Consider the following 17768-nt stretch of genomic DNA (forward strand, 5'->3'; position numbering starts at 1 on the left):
CTGATGGTATTGGACAGAGGTTGGCCAAGTGCTCAATCAAAACACAAAAACATCACATGGACCCAACACAGCTTGAGATTCTTTGAAATAAATTTATTGGGATAGATTTTGAAAATGTATTTGTTAAAAAAAGCAAATTTAACAAATAGATTGGAATTTAATATACTTTTTAGAAAAATACATTTTACTTAATCTGCTGGCAAGCATGCATAATTCCACACACCATGTACAAAAACATTACAGACCACACCAGCAATAAACGGTTTGTTGAATCTACTCTTAGCTTTGATTGGATACATCTGTCCTTAAAAAGTTCCCACAATTAATCGTGTGAAAACTGACAGTTCTAATAGTTTGTTTAAACATCCTCCTTTACACGGCTGTTAATATATAAGTGTATAAATAAAAACTACAGACATGTTCTATGACAATCAAATTGAAATGCACATTAGGTGCTGTTTTTCTAGCTCTCCAGTGGCTGTGAAAGTCTAAATATTAATCTGTCAGCCCAAATCTATGGTCTGAGCACTGTGCAAGCTGTAGGAACTGAAAAACTTCATCACAACAGCAGGAAAATAATCCATGTTGGACAAATCTCAATTAAAACAAAAATAGTACATTCTATGGCGTTTCTTTTTTCATGTATTTAATGGTTAGCTGCTGCTTCAGCTTTTGCAAAGAGTTTTAAACTTGTAAATGATCACAATTCTCTTCCTCCCACCATATGCACATACACCTACAATTACAATCTGGTGGTCACTGGGAAATCAGGAAGGAAGAGTAAGGATGATCTCGTAAGAAAATATATTTTGACTCCAGAGTACTTTGCTCAAAGTGACACCATTTCAAGGGGGTTCATGACTAGCAAATTTTAACAGCTGCTCCTTGTCTTTCACGTTTGTCATGAAACATTTCGAACACGACCCACTCCTGCAAAGCTAAAATCCATCCCCCACCTACACATGACTGGATTTATTGGTAACATTTAAATAGACAAACATACATACAACCTTAACTGAAAAATAACTGGCTGTGACTCTAAAACATGTCCCCTACAGTACTGCTACACAATGTGGTGCATTCCAAGTTTTTGTACAAAGCAGGGGCCAATTGCGAACTAGACTTGGGCTTCCTGACACAAACATGTAAACATAGCGACAGCAGAGTAACTTTTAAGGGTAAAGGCAAAAAGATAAAGCTATTAAATAACAAAAAACAAACTGTACCCTTTCATAAATAGATATTTTTTTACCCCCATTGTACAAGACAATGGGCAGTACTTTCTAATCTTGGCATTTCTACTTTCTCCAGACCCAAGTTTGGAAAAAAAACAATTTGACCAAAAACAAAAGATAAATACAAAGCCTCATAGGTGACCCCACCTGACCCCCTTGTCTGTCCATAACTTACTCCATTAAATGATTTTGTAGGAAATCTGGTCCTATTGACTAGGTGTGCAGTGTCTGCAGAACCGATGCTAGAAGAACAAATGAGCTTAACAGCGACATTAGATAAAGCCTTGAAGAAGCCCAACTACAGCAACATCGTCCAAATCTGAACCATTACTCGTTCCTGGAAGCTGGGGGTTGGAGCAGCTCCTCCCAGACCAGACCTGCTCAAGTATATATTAAATAAAAACACCAGCCCCCTTCCCCATCAGGTGAAGAGATAAATACCCCCCCAAATAAAAATGGCTCCAGTACTTTGTTCAAAGCAAGTACGGCGGAATGTTAAAATCGGTTGAGATCTGAGCCAAACCCCCTTCATATAAATATATCTAAAAGTCCACATCATTAAATTGCACTTAGACTAGAGACCAGGCGCACTGGGGCAGCGCCTCTCTCCTGTGGCAGGGTGTCTTTTGATGCACGCTGGTTCCTCCCGGGTTCTGTGGGTGCGGCGACCCCACGCCTCACTCCTCTGCCGGTGTCCGCGCGGCACCGTCTGTGGCTGCCGGGGGGCCGGGGAGAGGAGCTCGGTGCCGGCAGTGCAGCACGGCGTCGTGGACAGAGGGGAACAGCAGCTCTCTGCTCACCGCCCCGCTGAAGAAGCTCATTCGGCTCAGGTCAGCCAGCACAGTCCCTGCAATACAGCAATATCCATCAGACGCCTTGGTGTGCAACGAAGTGCCATCGAGAGAGATACACCAGGAAGTATATTCACATGCATGAACTATTTGACAGTATCATTATGAAAATACTACATCCTTAAAATACAAACATAACTTCTATCACGATGTTAAAAACTTTACTTTTACACATTCAAGGTATGAATGTAAAGCCAATGCTAAGAGAGGTTGCTTTAATGCCACCAATGCCCTGTAGATGGCACACTTGTCTCTGGAGCAGAAACTGAAAACTAGTTCCACCGAATGGCTCTACGGTAGTCATCTGTCCACAGAGAGGGAACCGGACGTGTCCTAGCATCTGTCAGCAGCCTCGGAGAGTTCATTGCCATTTGTAACCGAATCGGCGCTGATTTTCTGAAGAGTGGCCAATGGAGGGTGAGCTACAGTCATATTAGCTGGATGTTGCTAAGCATTATATGCGAGATCCGGTGCTTTGTAAGACATGAGCCTCCTAGGATGAGGTAATGAATTAATAAACAAGGAACACGTACTGCTGCACCCCCCGATGAATACGGACACACCGATCTCACTGTACTCCTTCATTACCTGCAGGAAGACAAGACAGCAGTTACTTAACACTCTGAGCACTTTGATTCCTTTGCACTCATTTTTAATTAAGCCAGATCACGGTATTACAAAAGCCTGTCAAATGGCAAAGTGTAAACAATGTACAGCACCATCGGTCTACTGTAAAAATACAGGAAGTGCACATTTAACAGGTTTTAGACAAGTGGAGAGTTGCTCAGTTTAAGCAAGTGCACACATTTGTTATTAGGCAAAGTCTAGCATGAATACAGTCAAAACAGACAACAGATAACGCATTCAAAACAGTTTCTATTTAGAAAAACAAATGAGGAAGAGACACAGGGAGAGAGAAGGAAGCAGCCCAGATAAGGGTTGACACCCCTGGATCATTGCCACTAGGTTTCCAGTATTATGAGCTCTGAGCTCCGTCAGCGCTCGGCTCATGTGCTGCTTACTGATTTCAGGGCTTTGGCTCCAACAGAGTCGATGAAGTTGACGGGGGTGAAGTCCAGCACAATGGAGTGGACGTCCGTCAGGGGCTCCAGGAAGTGCCGTGTTTCCTCGCTGTCCAAGTCGCTCTTGGCCGCCGGGAGCTGGCCGTTGCTCTGGAGCTCCATGCTCTTCCCATCCTCCAGCTCGTGTGTCACCCCCATCTCTGCGTCCTGCATCTGCCGCAAACACAGAGGTGCGCTGAATCACACTTCCTGCCCTCCCTGCGATCTCCCCAGGACAGCCTGGGGCCCAGGGGCCCACACACAGACCGCTCAGTGAGCCTCCCCAACACTGCCCAGTGAGACACCCGACACACGCCCCACACGGAGACACACAGACCACTCGTGCCTTGTTTCCACTGCCCTTCCTCGCGTGTAGCCGGGCCACCCAGCCTGGCCGAGTGCTTGCCCACGTCCCAACTGCATTTCCCAGCTGCATGAAAATCTAGTGGTCACTTGCACTGCAAACGGCCACCAGACGTGAAATGATGCGACCATATGGAACAACACAACTACTGTGGTGCTGTTTTATGCCTTTTACAACTATGCATCATCTGATCATACCAGTTGCCTCTTCTGCTCCTAGTTATATATAGATATTTTAAGGACATCTTCCATCTAGTTAAACCCAAATACAATTATTGTAACATTATTTCAGTTTTGTAGTGAGCAGTATTTTGAACTATACCTATACTGGACTACATATTGTGGTCATGGTTTTTAAAATTCTCATTAAGACAGTTAAATGCACATATTAAAAAACAACCGCAAACATTTAGTGTAGGTTTACAAATAAATGATTAAATTCCCATTGAGTTGACTGGTGTTCCTTGTTGTACCTAAACTGCCACTAAAAGAGGAAAAGCGTTGTGTGTAGATGCTGGGACACAGAGGGAACAACACTAAACCACACTCCGATACTCTAAAAGAAAGTATAGTGGAAACAGGGCAAAACACACCTCCTACACCCAAGTAAGACTACCAGCACAGTGTGCCGCAACCTCGGCAGATTGTCGAGTCATTCGCTTCCTGTTCTTTGAAATCAGCTCTAGCTCAGGAGAAGGTGAAGCAAATCGCACCTTGATCACACAAATGACAAACACCTTTGAGAAACAGGCCAACATATATTCACACGTGGGGAAACACAAACAGCTGGAACACGGATTATAAAACATCTAAGACAGCGACTCCTCTTCCCAGACAGGACATTAACGAGCGTGGTTTTACCAGTAGATCAGCACTGCCAGACAGTGCGAACGGTAACCGTCCCTGAAAACAAGCATTCGGGTTAACTTAGCCAGCAAGAAATAACAGTTCAGAGATTTGAAAACGGTACACATCACCACACAATAATGCCCAAAGCCGAGTTTGAACACTGACAGATACAGAGACAGTTTTATTCTTTAACCACCGCCAATTCTCTCATCGGGAACTTGAGGGCAGCGTTGATAAGAAAGACCTGGAAGGCACTGTTACTCTCCCAGACAGCTCTGGGCAGCTTCTTTACGAGACGAGTCTGTACAGTTCAGTCAGTGCTTTTGGTCGCAGCAGATTTCAAACCCCAAGCCAACTACAATGGCAAGTGCAGCCTAATGGACCTTTTTGCAAATGGCAAGCGGTTCTGTTTTTCTATTTCTATGCAAATGTATGAATCATACCCAAATCCATAACCAATACTAATAATTTATTGTATAATTATTACCACTACAATTAATACTCCTGCTACAATAGCTCGGGCATATTTACTCACAAGTTTAACCACAGCTTTTCTTTCCTGAGGGAAGTCCTGTTTCACCTTGTCCTTCTTCTGTTTCTTCTCCCTGGCCTTCCATGCTGCCTGGTACTGTGCCGGATTCACTCCTGTCTGCAGAGAGGAGGGGCAGGCACAATACATGGGTATCCATGTAACGTCCAGAGACAAAAACTGGTCAATAACATAATACAAGACTAATACAAATATACGCTACCGGTCAAAAGTTTTAGAACACCTCAATTTTTCAATTTTTAAGCAGTTTAATGTCTCAATGTACTCTGAAATGAAAGCATAGAACAAATAAACAATTGGAGATAAAGAAATCATGGAATCAGTTTGTTTAACAAAATGTAAGCTGACAAACCCCTCTGGTACCCTTAAAAGGGCTTTTTAATCCCATGTGTACTCTTCACTGTCGTGCGGTTTGCCAAGTTTTTGGGATTCCATGAAAGCCGAGACTCATGCGAAGCTTTTTTTTATACCCCCCCTGCATTCTGAAATGGGGGTTGGGGGGATACAAGTAAGGAATACAAAATCTCAGACAATATTGGCAATAATTACATATTCTGGAACCAGACTGTCTACTGATCAAAACACAACCGTCCACGTTTTAGTAGAAGCAACACACACCTCAAACTGTCAAGATGGAAAACTGTTTACAGTGACTAATACACAACGATTTTACATAATTGGATCTGAACTTCTCTGTGTTTGATAGAACATAAAATAATATATACTGGATTAATCAGTTCTGAACAAAACAAGCGTATTTGCAAAGAAATCCGATCGAAACGGAGAGATCTGTGACCGTCTGAATGAGACCCCCCCGCCGGAGCAGACAGCGTGTTTACCCCCCGGGCTCTGAATGACGGTGGGCAACAGAAACTGTAAATTGGATGTGTTTGAGAATGAAACATGCCGATAGCGAAGAGAATAAGCTTTCAAACGATGTGTGCATTGTAGGAATACAGTGTCACTTCTATGCACAGGAGCTGAGCGTAACACTGTCAAATAATGCTTAAGAGGGTGTAGCAACAGTGTATAACTCTGAAATGTACATTATTTTTCAGTTTTTGGTAACCTAAACTTTTAACCTCTGGCAGCTGACCACTTATCTTTGTACCATTTCAGGTTTTTCGCAGCACTTGAACTGCTTACATTTCAATAAAAACTGGAAAAATTGGGCTGTTCTAAAACTTTTGACCAGTAGTGTAGACTGTATTATGACTGTAAAACCCACTGTGCTGTCCCGCTGTTACACAAACCCCCCAGACACGCAGACACTCTTACCTTCTCTTTCAGAGCACTGACGTAAAGGTCACTGTTGGCGAAGTATATGGAGCTGTTGGACAGGAATATTTTAATCCCCACAGATTCGACCGCCTGCAACAGAAACAATAAAGATGTCACACAAAGGAAGGAAAAGCAACAAGGCTTAACGGAATAATTGTGGAGGGGGACAAAAACATCCTTGCAGCTGGTATGATACTGAAGATACTTAAAAATATATATTTCAGTTATATCCATGAGTCAATACAACTAAACACTGGTCTACACAAAGACGGTCTCTGTAGCAAAATGCATCGATCCAACTACCTGAAACACATTGAAAATACACAAAAGACAAAATACACCACAGAGAAGACAGACAAGAGACTTTACCTCCTCGTACTCTTCAATGTCACAGTACATCTCCGTGTCTGGGATCTGCCCGAGGATGGCATGCTTTGGGCTGTGGAGTACAATGGTTTGTAAATCCATGGAAATTAAGGGAAATTTGTGATTTGAAATAACAGAAGGGCTTAAAAACTCAAGTCAGATTTTGCGTACCTCTGGGTTCTGTAGATGACAGTGAGGATGGCAAACCCAACGGCCACCAGCAGTCCATAGTCGAGGCCCAACAGAACAGATGCAATGAAAGCCACCGCCCAGATTGCCTGGAGGAGTTTTAGAAAATTACTAGTTTCTAGTGTTTAGGGGGAAGCCACAAGTAACAGCCATGATTCTGCAGTGAAAGAACCCAATGTATGACGTAATGACCTCACAGAGAGAAAGATCACGGTGACTGACGAGGTCGCTGAGCTGCATGTTTCCACACTTCCTGTAGGCTATTTAAAACGCCACACACATTGCACAATCAATGGACAAGGCAAGTTACTCCAGAGTTTAATGACATCACGAGACATCACGAGTGAAAAGATAAGTGCCATTGCAAACAGTGCTGGATTCCTACCCTGGTTCTCTGAATAACCCGTCTGCTGCAGAGCCAGAGCCGAGACGGTCTAGTATTAGATTTCCAAGACAAAACTTGCAACGCTCAGAAACGTTCATACAGTCTGTGCCGTGGTCTTACAGTAGCTTATGACAGCTCGTGGATTATAGCACAGATGAATAAAGAATTTACTTTGTATGGAACCACTTTTGATTATAAACTCACAAGTTCAATCTTGCTGGTCCTCCAGAGAGAAGGGATGTCTCTGAACTGCTTAAACATCCCCATCAGGTTCACCATTACAATGGCAGCCAGCGTGGTCTGAAAAGAGAAACCACAGAACAGAGATCAGAGGCAGACGGCCTGTTTGTTCACTTGGGGCTGACAGTGGCACTGGGACTCAGGAACCAGAGGGGAAGATTCACTGCTTCCCTTATTACTCACTAGCAAGGATTAGTCAGTATTAGTTTTATATTAAAATAAATAATTGAAGAAACCTAGCTGAAGGCTAATGCAGTCTGCCGAGGGGCTTGTGAAATCACCGGGTCATTAGGGAAATAGCACTTCATTTTAATGCAAACAAATGTTCCGGGTGAGGCCGAAGAAACCGGGAAGACAGGATGACACTCTGCACTTCCTGGAAAGCGGGGGAGGCGGGGTCTGAGTTCCGTGATAAGGCAGCGGTCTTCTGTCTTACCTGAGGTAGGGGCTGAAAGACGAAGCCCACCGCCACAACCACGAGGAGCACCACCAGGGAGGACAACAGTCCCGCGATCTGCGAACAGGACGACAGCCCGGGTCAACACAGACCAGGAGACGCGTCTGCCTGCCCCCTTTCCCAACGCAGGCAAGGGTTCACCTCTTATCTTAATGGGTTTACGACAGCGATAAGGCTATCCTAATTAAACAAAGCATTTAACGGTCAGAGATACAAACTTCAGCTCAGCTTCCGGAGAGAAAAGACATGACTGTGCATCTGAAATGAAGGCTTGTCAGCGTGACGATACAGTCAGAGATTTATAATGTGTACATATATTTACCGAATGCCTGATGAGGAACCTTTGGAACCTATTATAAGGACTTCCCTTTTATCACACTGAGAGGGAAATAATCCACACTCCATCACAATCCTTCTACAAATATTTTCCATAAGGCAGTGTTTTCCACACCTGTCTGGCCCCAATAAACCAACCCCCGCCAGTCCAGGGTTTGAAAGAACCAGCAACTCGATTATGCACCTTAAGATCAACGTGAATTTACAGCACCGACCTGAGTCATTCCCCCCGTGCTCTCCTGGACCAGGCTGCGAGACATGGAGCACGTGACTGAGAACGTCTGGAAAAAGGACCCTGTGAAATTACACACCCCCAACGCGATGAGCTCCTGAAAGACAATAAAAACATTCAGGAAAGATGAATCGCAAACAAACTCTGCAGGACAAGTGGTTTTGAAAAAGCAAAACGGAGTGGGTTTTGAATTCCACTCAAAAGCGCGACCCGAGGGAAAGGTCTGTGCCAGATGCTACCTGGTTGCCGTTGACAGTGTAGCCGTGCTTCAGGGCAAAGATTTTGGCCATGGACACAGCCATCGAAAAGCCCACCACCGCGATAGCAATGGAATCCGGGATCAAATTCTTAATCATCGAGAAATCCGGAGCGACTGGTGGGAGGAGCCTGTGAGGACAGGAGAAAACAGCAGGCGTTTCTGGTCGGCCATCAGAGCTGGGACACGCAGTGCACTTGCACTTCTCAAGGGCTTCCACCTAAGCTCCTCGGGAAATTAATTATTCACTTCTCAGATCCACTTAAACCCCATTTCCACGGCTAATGCACACAGGGATGATTTAAAAGGTACCTATAAAACTTTCTGGATTGTGGCAGTTGAGGCCTGTATTTGAAGAACATTAGTCTGCACGTCATGTCTACAGTTACAATCAGGGTTGGGGGTCGATTCCCTTTTTCAGACCCATTACATTTCCAATTCTTTTTTGCCATTGGAATCAGAACAGAATTGAAAAAGGAATCAGAACGGAACCGGAATGGAAAAACTGGAATGGACTCCAACCCTGGTTACAATTCGGTCAGCAGTGTCCATCAGAGCCACATGTGTCCCATCTTACCCTGTTGGGATTTTCCCAACGATCTCCACCTCATACTTCTCATGGAGCTGCATTCCGTACGAGGCGCCCGTCGTAATGATTACCTGTCCACAGGAAAGACGGTGAAAAGTGCGACAGTTAATGGCAAACTATATGCATCAAAACAACAACAAAACAAATCGCCCATCTATCACGATGAATAACCTCCTCACCACAATGATCTCCACAGGGATTGGTACGGGCAGCTTCTTCTTAAACCGGTCATTGATCTCCTTTATCCCGAACAAGACGACGACACAGAACAGCCCCACCAGAAGAGTGGCGACGTTGGTTGTGGCGATATTCTTACACACCTCGATTAAACTCTGCCGAGCGAAGAAAAGTGACACACAAAAGAAGACTGTTACAGCACCGCTCTACCTGCCGAGTGAAGCAGAGGATTTGAGACATGCTGGGGGTGGAAGATGCTCACGTATATTGCAGAGAGAAACCCGCTGTACCGCAAAGTCCTGACCCCCAGGAGGTACTTGAGCTGCGAGATGAAGACGTGAACGGCAGCCGCAGTGGTGAAGCCGCGCACCAGGGGCTCCGTGAGGTAGATGGCTACGAAGCCGAACCGCAGGAGGCCGAAGCAGAACTGCAAACGCACAGGGAGATATTCAAACTCTCAAACATCGGCAGCCGCACAACTCCTTCACAGATCAGTTCTGAAACTGAACCAAACCAAGAAACACTGCCACCCAGTTTTGTTTAACTGCTAAAATATTCAGAAAAATCACTGTGCCCTTTTACACGTCACACAATCTGGTGAAAATTAAAATTAAACTTAGCCATTCAAGGGAATCACAGTGTGGGACCTGGGAGATGGGTCTGATGCCAACAGCTCACCTGTATGATGCCCACTAGAAAGGTGAGCGCCACTGCCACCTGTACCCTCCGTGCGTCGCGGGCATCGGTGTCGAAGATCACGGAGGAGTTGCTCCCGTTGGTAGCTGCGATCTCAAAGGCGGAGTCCGGAGCCTCCCGCACCACCACCCCGCCAATCATCAGGCTGATCACGGCGAATGTACCTGCGAGAGCCAACGCCAGCCTTCACACACTAGCACCGCACAGGAGCGCATGGCAGCACGATCCCTCCACTGCCCAGCTGGACAAAATGCATCATCTGAACACGCCTGTATTTGTATATATTGAGGTAACAACCCTTAAATGATCAAGATCATAAATAGGGGCCTATATTGTTTCTTAATGCATATAATTTGTTTTATTTTCCTATAGAAAAGGGAGAATGTGCAATTCTTGTCAAAGGGATTCCATTTTGACCACAAATCTAAATGTTAACCGCATCACCGGGCTGCAATATGCGTCCTACTGAGAGAGTTTACTGAGCAGGCTTTATTATGAAAGGACTGGTGCAGCAAATCCCTGCCAAGCTGTGTGGCTGTTTTTATGATCTCCCCTGGCCTGCCAAAGAAAAGTTGGCACACAGGAGCTCTGGTCAGGTTAGATCACCCCCCCCAGGTGCAACGGCTTATAAACGATACTAGCCGAGCACCGTTGAGTAGCAGATACACGTCAATTCATTATTTTATGCGTTTACTGTTCCCTAGCACTTAGGAATGAGCTCCTGTAGCAGTCGTACGAGGAGTGCAAACATGGCCAGGAGCACCAGGAAACAAACAATGGAAAATTCCTCAGGGTGGAAACAGAGCCAGAAATGCAGACACTGTATGCACTGCCTTCACAGGACTGGTGCTGAATCACGGTCCAGCACTAATACAGAGACGGAAGAATGACTGTGACTTGCATGACAGGAAATAGTTGTGTGTGACTACTATACAAGCTTGTAAATGAAAGGCAAAGATCTACAAGATCAAGTGCATCTTAGATTAAAAAAAGTATACAATATGGTCATATCATTTTAAACCTACTTACTCTTTACTTTACACAATTGTTCTTTCAACATCATGTACAGAGATCGGACTGTGCAATGCATCACTTGATAAGTTAATTGTAACGAATAATTTTGGTTGTGCAACTGGGCGTGTCCAAGTTAGCAGTGCAACTCGGATCCCAGCCTGCAGTAGTGCGGAGGAAGCAGGCCGGCCTTATCGACACGCTCAATAGGAGCTGTGACTGTCAGGCTACCGAGTGCATGTAAGTGAAGAAGGGCTCACCTATAGAGATGTGTCTTGAGGTCCCAAAGAAGGTGTACAGCAGCACGGGATAAAACGAAGAATAGAGGCCGTACACTGGGGGTACAGCTGCCAGCATTGCGTACGCCAAGCCTGTAAGAGAATCACAAAAATTACATTAGTTCATATAAAGGGGGTCCAGGATATATGTCTGCGACTGTAAAGAGAAAGATGTAAAGACAAAAATGTAATACGGAGATAAAGTGCAGCTATTTGGAATGAATTGTGAAATTATGAAATTACAAATTTGTTTAGCTTTATTATAAACTTCATCACAATGAGATTGTCAATTTTTAATACTCCCGATTATCGTTTTAAGTCTCGCCAATAGAAATAGATGTTAAAACAATCAAAACAAAGTTTGTTGCTTGGAAGTGTGTTGACCTTCCTACTAGTGAAACACACAAGATTAGGAACCACAGGATCTCTTTGTTATTTTCCCGTGATTACACATCAGTAAATTCCAATACTCTTATCAATATTTATTATTTATTTCTTAGCAGACACCCTTGTGAGGTCAGTTTGACGCCAAGTATCTGCTTCACTATGGAGAAGTCTAATTTTTGCACATGCTGTAGATGGTAGAGTTCCTTATGTTGAAACCCTTTACACTTCGAACTATTGAGCAATTTCAAATCAATATGAGAAATGCACAATTTCTCTTCAACACAGCAGATCAAAAGCAATGCTGCAATATCGGTTTACAACACACCAAAAAGAGCTATTGAAAATACTAGCCTACAATGAGCAGCATCACAGCACTAATACAAGGGGGCTTCAGAAAGCAGTAATTAAAAACAGCATGGTCTTCTCTGGGAAGGGAAGTGTATTCATGCAATGCATTTTAATAAACATCCTAGCAAGGACGTCAAACAACAAAATGCTCTAGTTTACATCCGTTTCCCACACCAACATCATAGTTAGCCAGCTACTAGCTTTTTAAAGCCTTATACAACTGCATTAGGTAAAATAAGATCTCTGCTAATGTACTTGTGTGTGCAAACCTATCCTTTCACCTGATGATTTGTTTTTACTCGGATCACTTCAGACATAGTGATGGAGGGGTGTGTGTGTGATTGAAATGAAAGTCCAGGAACGTCCACACACATTACGGTATTATACAAAGGCCTTAACATAGCATCAATATTTATTTTTATTGCAAAGACTGTGTATAGTGTTCAGAATTAATTATATACTGTGGGAACTTATATTTTGATTTAATTGATAGTTTTATTTCCCTTATCCAACCTTGCATCTCTTCCACTCACCTTGAGGTAGCTGCATCACTCCAGTACTCAGACCGGAGACGATATCGCCAAACAAGTACTCTTTCACTGGGTAAGAGGGCAGCCATGTCAGAATAGGTAGGAAGCTGAAGACAATGGATTTTGCTTTCTTGGAAGAGCAACTAGAAAACCAAAAAGGATGCAAATTTTAATTCAATGTTAATTCAATGCTCATAATGCCTAGCCAGCCAAACTCCCCCTCTCTCTCCCACTTAAACTATGAGGGTAAGCAACCATGCATGTACTGCCAAAAAAACTAAAATAAATATTATGCAGCACAACACAATACCTGTGGTTCTTACAGAGGTTATATACTACACAGTGAGGTGTCATTTAGAACTAGATTGAGAAGATATTGTATCATTAATAATTGTCTCCCATGTCAAAACACCCACCCTCCGTTAGACAAGGAGAGACAAAGTGAATGTTATCAGATATTAACACATTGGTTACCTGATAACACTGAACTGGTTATACAGATGGTGGCATAACTAATTGCTCAATGACAAGCTACCTTTTAGAAAATGTAACTTGTAGATTACAGTTGACTACTATTGCACAATTGCACCACGGTTTTATATCTCACACTTGGTGGATTGTGTTACTGGTAACAAAATAACTAATAGGAAAACAGAAGCGCTAGTATACTGTACTTCCTCTCTGAAATTAAAAATAACCTCTTAAATGAAAAGAGACAGTTCTGATTTCTCAGCGGCGTCCCAACATTTTCATTTTTATTTTGAAGAAACCTAGGCCTCTTCACGGAGGTCCTCCGAACAGCAAGAATGAAGATGTCTACATTTAATCCGAGGTTTAGGGTGGTGTGGGGTCCTCTCTTAATAATAGGATAGAGGTGAATTCAAGAGCTGTTTATGTTACTGTATGAGTACCTCCTCCCTTGTTGCTAATCTGGCAGACTGTGTGGTAAATAATAACAAAGACGTCCTGTGCTTCTAGATACCCGTGTCCCTTAAGTCTTAATGAGATAAGTCACATATAATGTTACAAAAACATGTAAAGTGTGTAGATTGTGTGACTTTAGAAGTGATCTGGTTGTAGATAGCGGTTTTAAGGAATTTATAAATCCAAAGCAAGTCCACTGCAAGGAGAGGAAGCACAGGATAAAATCATACAATCTTCCCAAGCACAAGCACCCAAGAATGCAAAGCATGTTCCTTCAGGTTCATTAGAGGAACTCCAATCAAAAGCCATTGTGTTTTAAAACCTGCATTTCCAGTGCGGACTAGTGCGGTTATTGGTGTAAAGAAGCTCGAAGACTTACCGAACGTGCTCCGTCAGTGTACTGCAAATACTCTTAGGTATTTTGTCCTTCCTGTGCAGCAGGTGTGTCTCGATGTACCCCTCATTGTACACGGGCCGCTCCACATGGTACATTAATGTCGCAGAAGGGTCCCCGTTGGCAGTTACATGTTCCATAACAACAGTGTGCAGTGCATGTCAATGAAGTGCACCACGCAGGCACAGCCAATGGGAACAGGCCGCTCTCTCTCGCTCTGTATAATTGACACAAGCACACAAGAACGAGGTGAAAAAAGGCTTTGATTGCATTCCGGGGGGTCTGTGGGATAAAGTGCCATTTTAAAAAACGGAGATTAATGAAAGGCAAAATTTCCAGCAAAAACCACATTCAAGGTTAGGTTTATCTACATGTTTCAACACTTTTCTGTCTTCATCAGGGCCTTTGTAAAGTTAATAAAGTTAGTCAGTAAGTATTTATGTGGATATAAATTATATTGTTATGGGATACCTAGTGTTTTTACCTTGATTGAACTATTCGTATTTTAAGGGATCTAAAGTAGTGAGCAACCACACTCACCGGTCTCTCCTGTTCATTAAGTTGATTTTACCACTAGAGTGGGAGACATTTTCATGAGATACAGATTTATCATCAGAGACAAATTAACTTTGTAGTAATCAAAATGTAGCCCACTATATAATGATGACTCCCGAGTAGAAACCGTAAAAAACAAAACCAGTAAACTTCAGCACAGCTGTAACAAAAAATTAGTCTAGAGATAACTAAATTAATGATTCACTCATATAGGTGCCCATCTGCCTTGCAAAGTAATAACTTAAAAGTATGGCATTTCAAAATAGTATCTATTGCTGCCTAATAAAATAGTTGGTTTCCTTCCTTTTTATGAACCTTTTTATGAACAGCCTGGCTCTTGAAGCCACCCCCTCTCACACACACACCCCCATTACATGATTAAGTGCACTGTGATTTGGATGTGATAAACGTATCACACACACCTAAGAGAACTTTGTTTAGTTAATCCACGTAAAACTCTTCAGAAACGTCCTAGGAAATCATGCCTTGGTTCCATTCCAGTCCTTAAATCTCATTCCTGTTTTAGATCTAGGCCACTCTGCACTTTCAGCATATTGTGGACAATGCTACAAATTAACTATTTGACGAATGGGAACCTCGATCATTCTTCTTCATTTCAGACAACCTTGGCGTCATCCTCTGATTATTATTACTGCATCTTAAAAACAACCGAACACTCAGATTTTGCCCTGTAATATATTACAATCATTTCTTATCAAGCCTCGGCATTTCACAGTGTGATTTTCACTCGATTCCCTTCCCTATGTATTGATACAGAATTGACCAACAACGGGACTGATTGTTCCAATAATTCAGCGATTACATGCATTTTCTTTTTTCTTTTCAAGCGTTCATGCTATTCTACTCACAACAAACTTCAAGAAAACAGTGCAGACCTCCAGTGGGTTAATTAAATCAACTAACTTGGCTATAACAGTGGAGACAGACTGAGTGAATGAAGTAGGACTTAAATAAATGACTCCACTAGCAGTTCTAAACAATTCACATTCAATTCAAGAGTTATTCTTTCTGGTGGTCTTTATCTCAGTAGATTAGATAAATATCCACCAGCTTGTCAAAACAACTAATTTTACCATATGTAGATGCTCTAAAATATTATGGATTTTAATCTGTTAAAAAGACACCTTTTTCATATGTCGATAATCTAAGAAAATCTTGTTTTTACCATCTTTAAAAGTTTGTTCCTAATTTTTCAAACTGAATTATCTCCCTCTCCCTCTCTCCTCAATAGTATTTGCCTTCAACTTGTTGCCATAGCAAATGAGAGTTTATTGCCTCCTTCGTTAAGAGCTCCCAGGAACTGACCGCGCTAATCGCTCATGAGTCAGACGCACACAGAATCCTAATGTAAAAGGGGTCTTCGCTGGGCCAAACTCAGCTGCTGCTCAGTACTGATACATACATCCTTCATGTGGCTGCTGCCAGAAATGGCTTGACTATGCGACACAGGATCTCCAATCTGTTTGTGTGTCTTAATCGTCGTCCGCTAGTCACAGGGTCTGGTTTCTCAAAGTTCAGCAGTGCAGTAGTTTGCCTAGTTGGCTCAAACTAAGCATGCTGACATTTATCGGCTCAGCGCCTTTCAATGGATTAAATGTGGCATTCTGCCTTGAGGATAAGCCCACTTTTTTTTCATATAGCCAATACATTTGATCTGTCAGGACAATTAACTTCCTTCTGCCCTGGAATAAGTCTCATTTCTTCTTACACTGAATTGTCTCTGAGACACCCTCATAGTTTTTGGGATGTGGAAACTTCCAATCTCCTCAGAGAAGGTTTCTTTTCCATGCACCATGTTGACCACAACTTTTCCCCTTTCTTTTCTAAATCTCCTCTGCAAGTCCACATCCCTAACAGAGCAACGGTTCTGTACGGAGGACGAAGGCAGCTCTCACTCATAACACTGCAAGCTCATCGGCCTCCACTAAGCCTGGGGGAAGCGAGCCAAGGAAGCCCAGGTCAAAACAATTACTTTTTAAAGGTCTTAAACGTATCTTCGCCACTAACATTAACATATCAGACTGCACCACTATAAAACAAACAGACCTCAAGTTCTCCTTTAAACCAACAGCACAACATGGTATGGCTTATAAACACCTTGTTGTGTATGAATACTAGAACAGGGAAGCGACCAACAAAACAGGTTTTGGTGAAGATCTGAGATGAAGTCAGAGAGAAGCATGCTATAAGCGTGTCCGTGCGTCCCATCACACACCTGAACACATAACGGCGAGAATAAATGACTGAGAAGCAATGGCTTACGTGTACAACAGGCTCCCCTGCTTCATAACAGTACTGCTTAAATGATCCATCATATCAACAAGTGGTTGATGTTCAAAGCCATCCTTAAACCTTGCATCTCTTCACTGTTTCACACAGAAGCCACTTTAACCTTGCCTTCCTGCCACACATTAAATAGCCCCACTTTCTCAATGTGACTGGGTGTGTCTTACCTGTTACATATAAATGAAGCACTCATTATAGCTGTGTGCGATAAAGGGGTTTTCATTCATACTTCAAACACAGGTTTTACTAAAAACGTAATTGGGTTAACTTACTAAAACAGTAAAAGCAGTGGCGAGAAACATGAAGTAAATCACAGGATGCAATGACCCCGAGACCCACAGGGAGTGGCACACGGGCAGGCACCCACCCAGCATGCCAGCCTCTTAAACCTACAGGGGCATGTTTTTATCATCTCAGATCATGAGGAGCAACGCAACACTTCAGCCAGGTACACAACACAACTTTCCTTAAACTTGCACGCAACATAATAAGGAAGCAGGGAAAGAAACCAGCACAGGACAGCTATATCTGGACCACACGTACACAGTCAGCAAAACCACCCGTTTCAGCATCTCCTCGGCTCTCTGCTATACAGCACCCAGTGATCAAACGTGCTCTCCTCACCACCACAGCCTCTATAACCGCACATTTCGGTGAGGGGCAATCCGCTTTCTGGACTGGAGAAGTGTGTCTCTTTCGTCCTTATTTCCGTGTGACAAAGATTAACAGAGAAAAACACATGGTTTTCTTACTCACCCTATCCAGTCGCTAGGAGTTTACAGCTGGGAGATCATTAAATGTAGCGCACGGCGGGTGTCTGGTTACAGTTTAACACAGAAATGGCCTTGAGCGGCTACTCAAGATCAGTTTTATCACTACTCGGTAGACACGGGGATTGCATCAAATCGCGTCACGCCCGCG

At 43.2% G+C, this 17768-nt stretch overlaps 1 protein-coding gene across 3 annotated transcripts; it reads right to left on the reverse strand.

Moving 5' to 3' along the window:
* Positions 1-72: 72 nt before the first annotated feature.
* On the reverse strand, positions 73-17768 carry slc26a5 (solute carrier family 26 member 5). 3 transcript variants are annotated; one of them, XM_066724099.1, is made up of 20 exons: positions 17604-17768; positions 13971-14202; positions 12671-12810; positions 11385-11495; positions 10096-10277; positions 9680-9844; positions 9420-9572; positions 9229-9311; positions 8635-8782; positions 8379-8492; positions 7807-7884; positions 7335-7430; positions 6728-6834; positions 6560-6629; positions 6188-6280; positions 4895-5008; positions 4372-4413; positions 3109-3321; positions 2620-2674; positions 73-2082 (listed from the first exon to the last, which is right to left on the reverse strand). In XM_066724099.1, exons 2-20 carry the CDS (start codon positions 14123-14125, stop codon positions 1913-1915), a joined length of 2289 nt encoding a protein of 762 aa, XP_066580196.1. In that variant the 5' UTR covers positions 14126-14202; positions 17604-17768; the 3' UTR covers positions 73-1912. The 3 variants fall into 3 exon arrangements, with proteins under 3 accessions (XP_066580196.1, XP_066580197.1, XP_066580198.1); XM_066724100.1 differs by lacking the exon at positions 17604-17768 and adding an exon at positions 17391-17518; XM_066724101.1 differs by lacking the exon at positions 4372-4413.

Source organism: Amia ocellicauda, chromosome 15 (assembly GCF_036373705.1).
Source record: "Amia ocellicauda isolate fAmiCal2 chromosome 15, fAmiCal2.hap1, whole genome shotgun sequence".
Taxonomy (NCBI): Eukaryota; Metazoa; Chordata; class Actinopteri; order Amiiformes; family Amiidae; genus Amia; species Amia ocellicauda.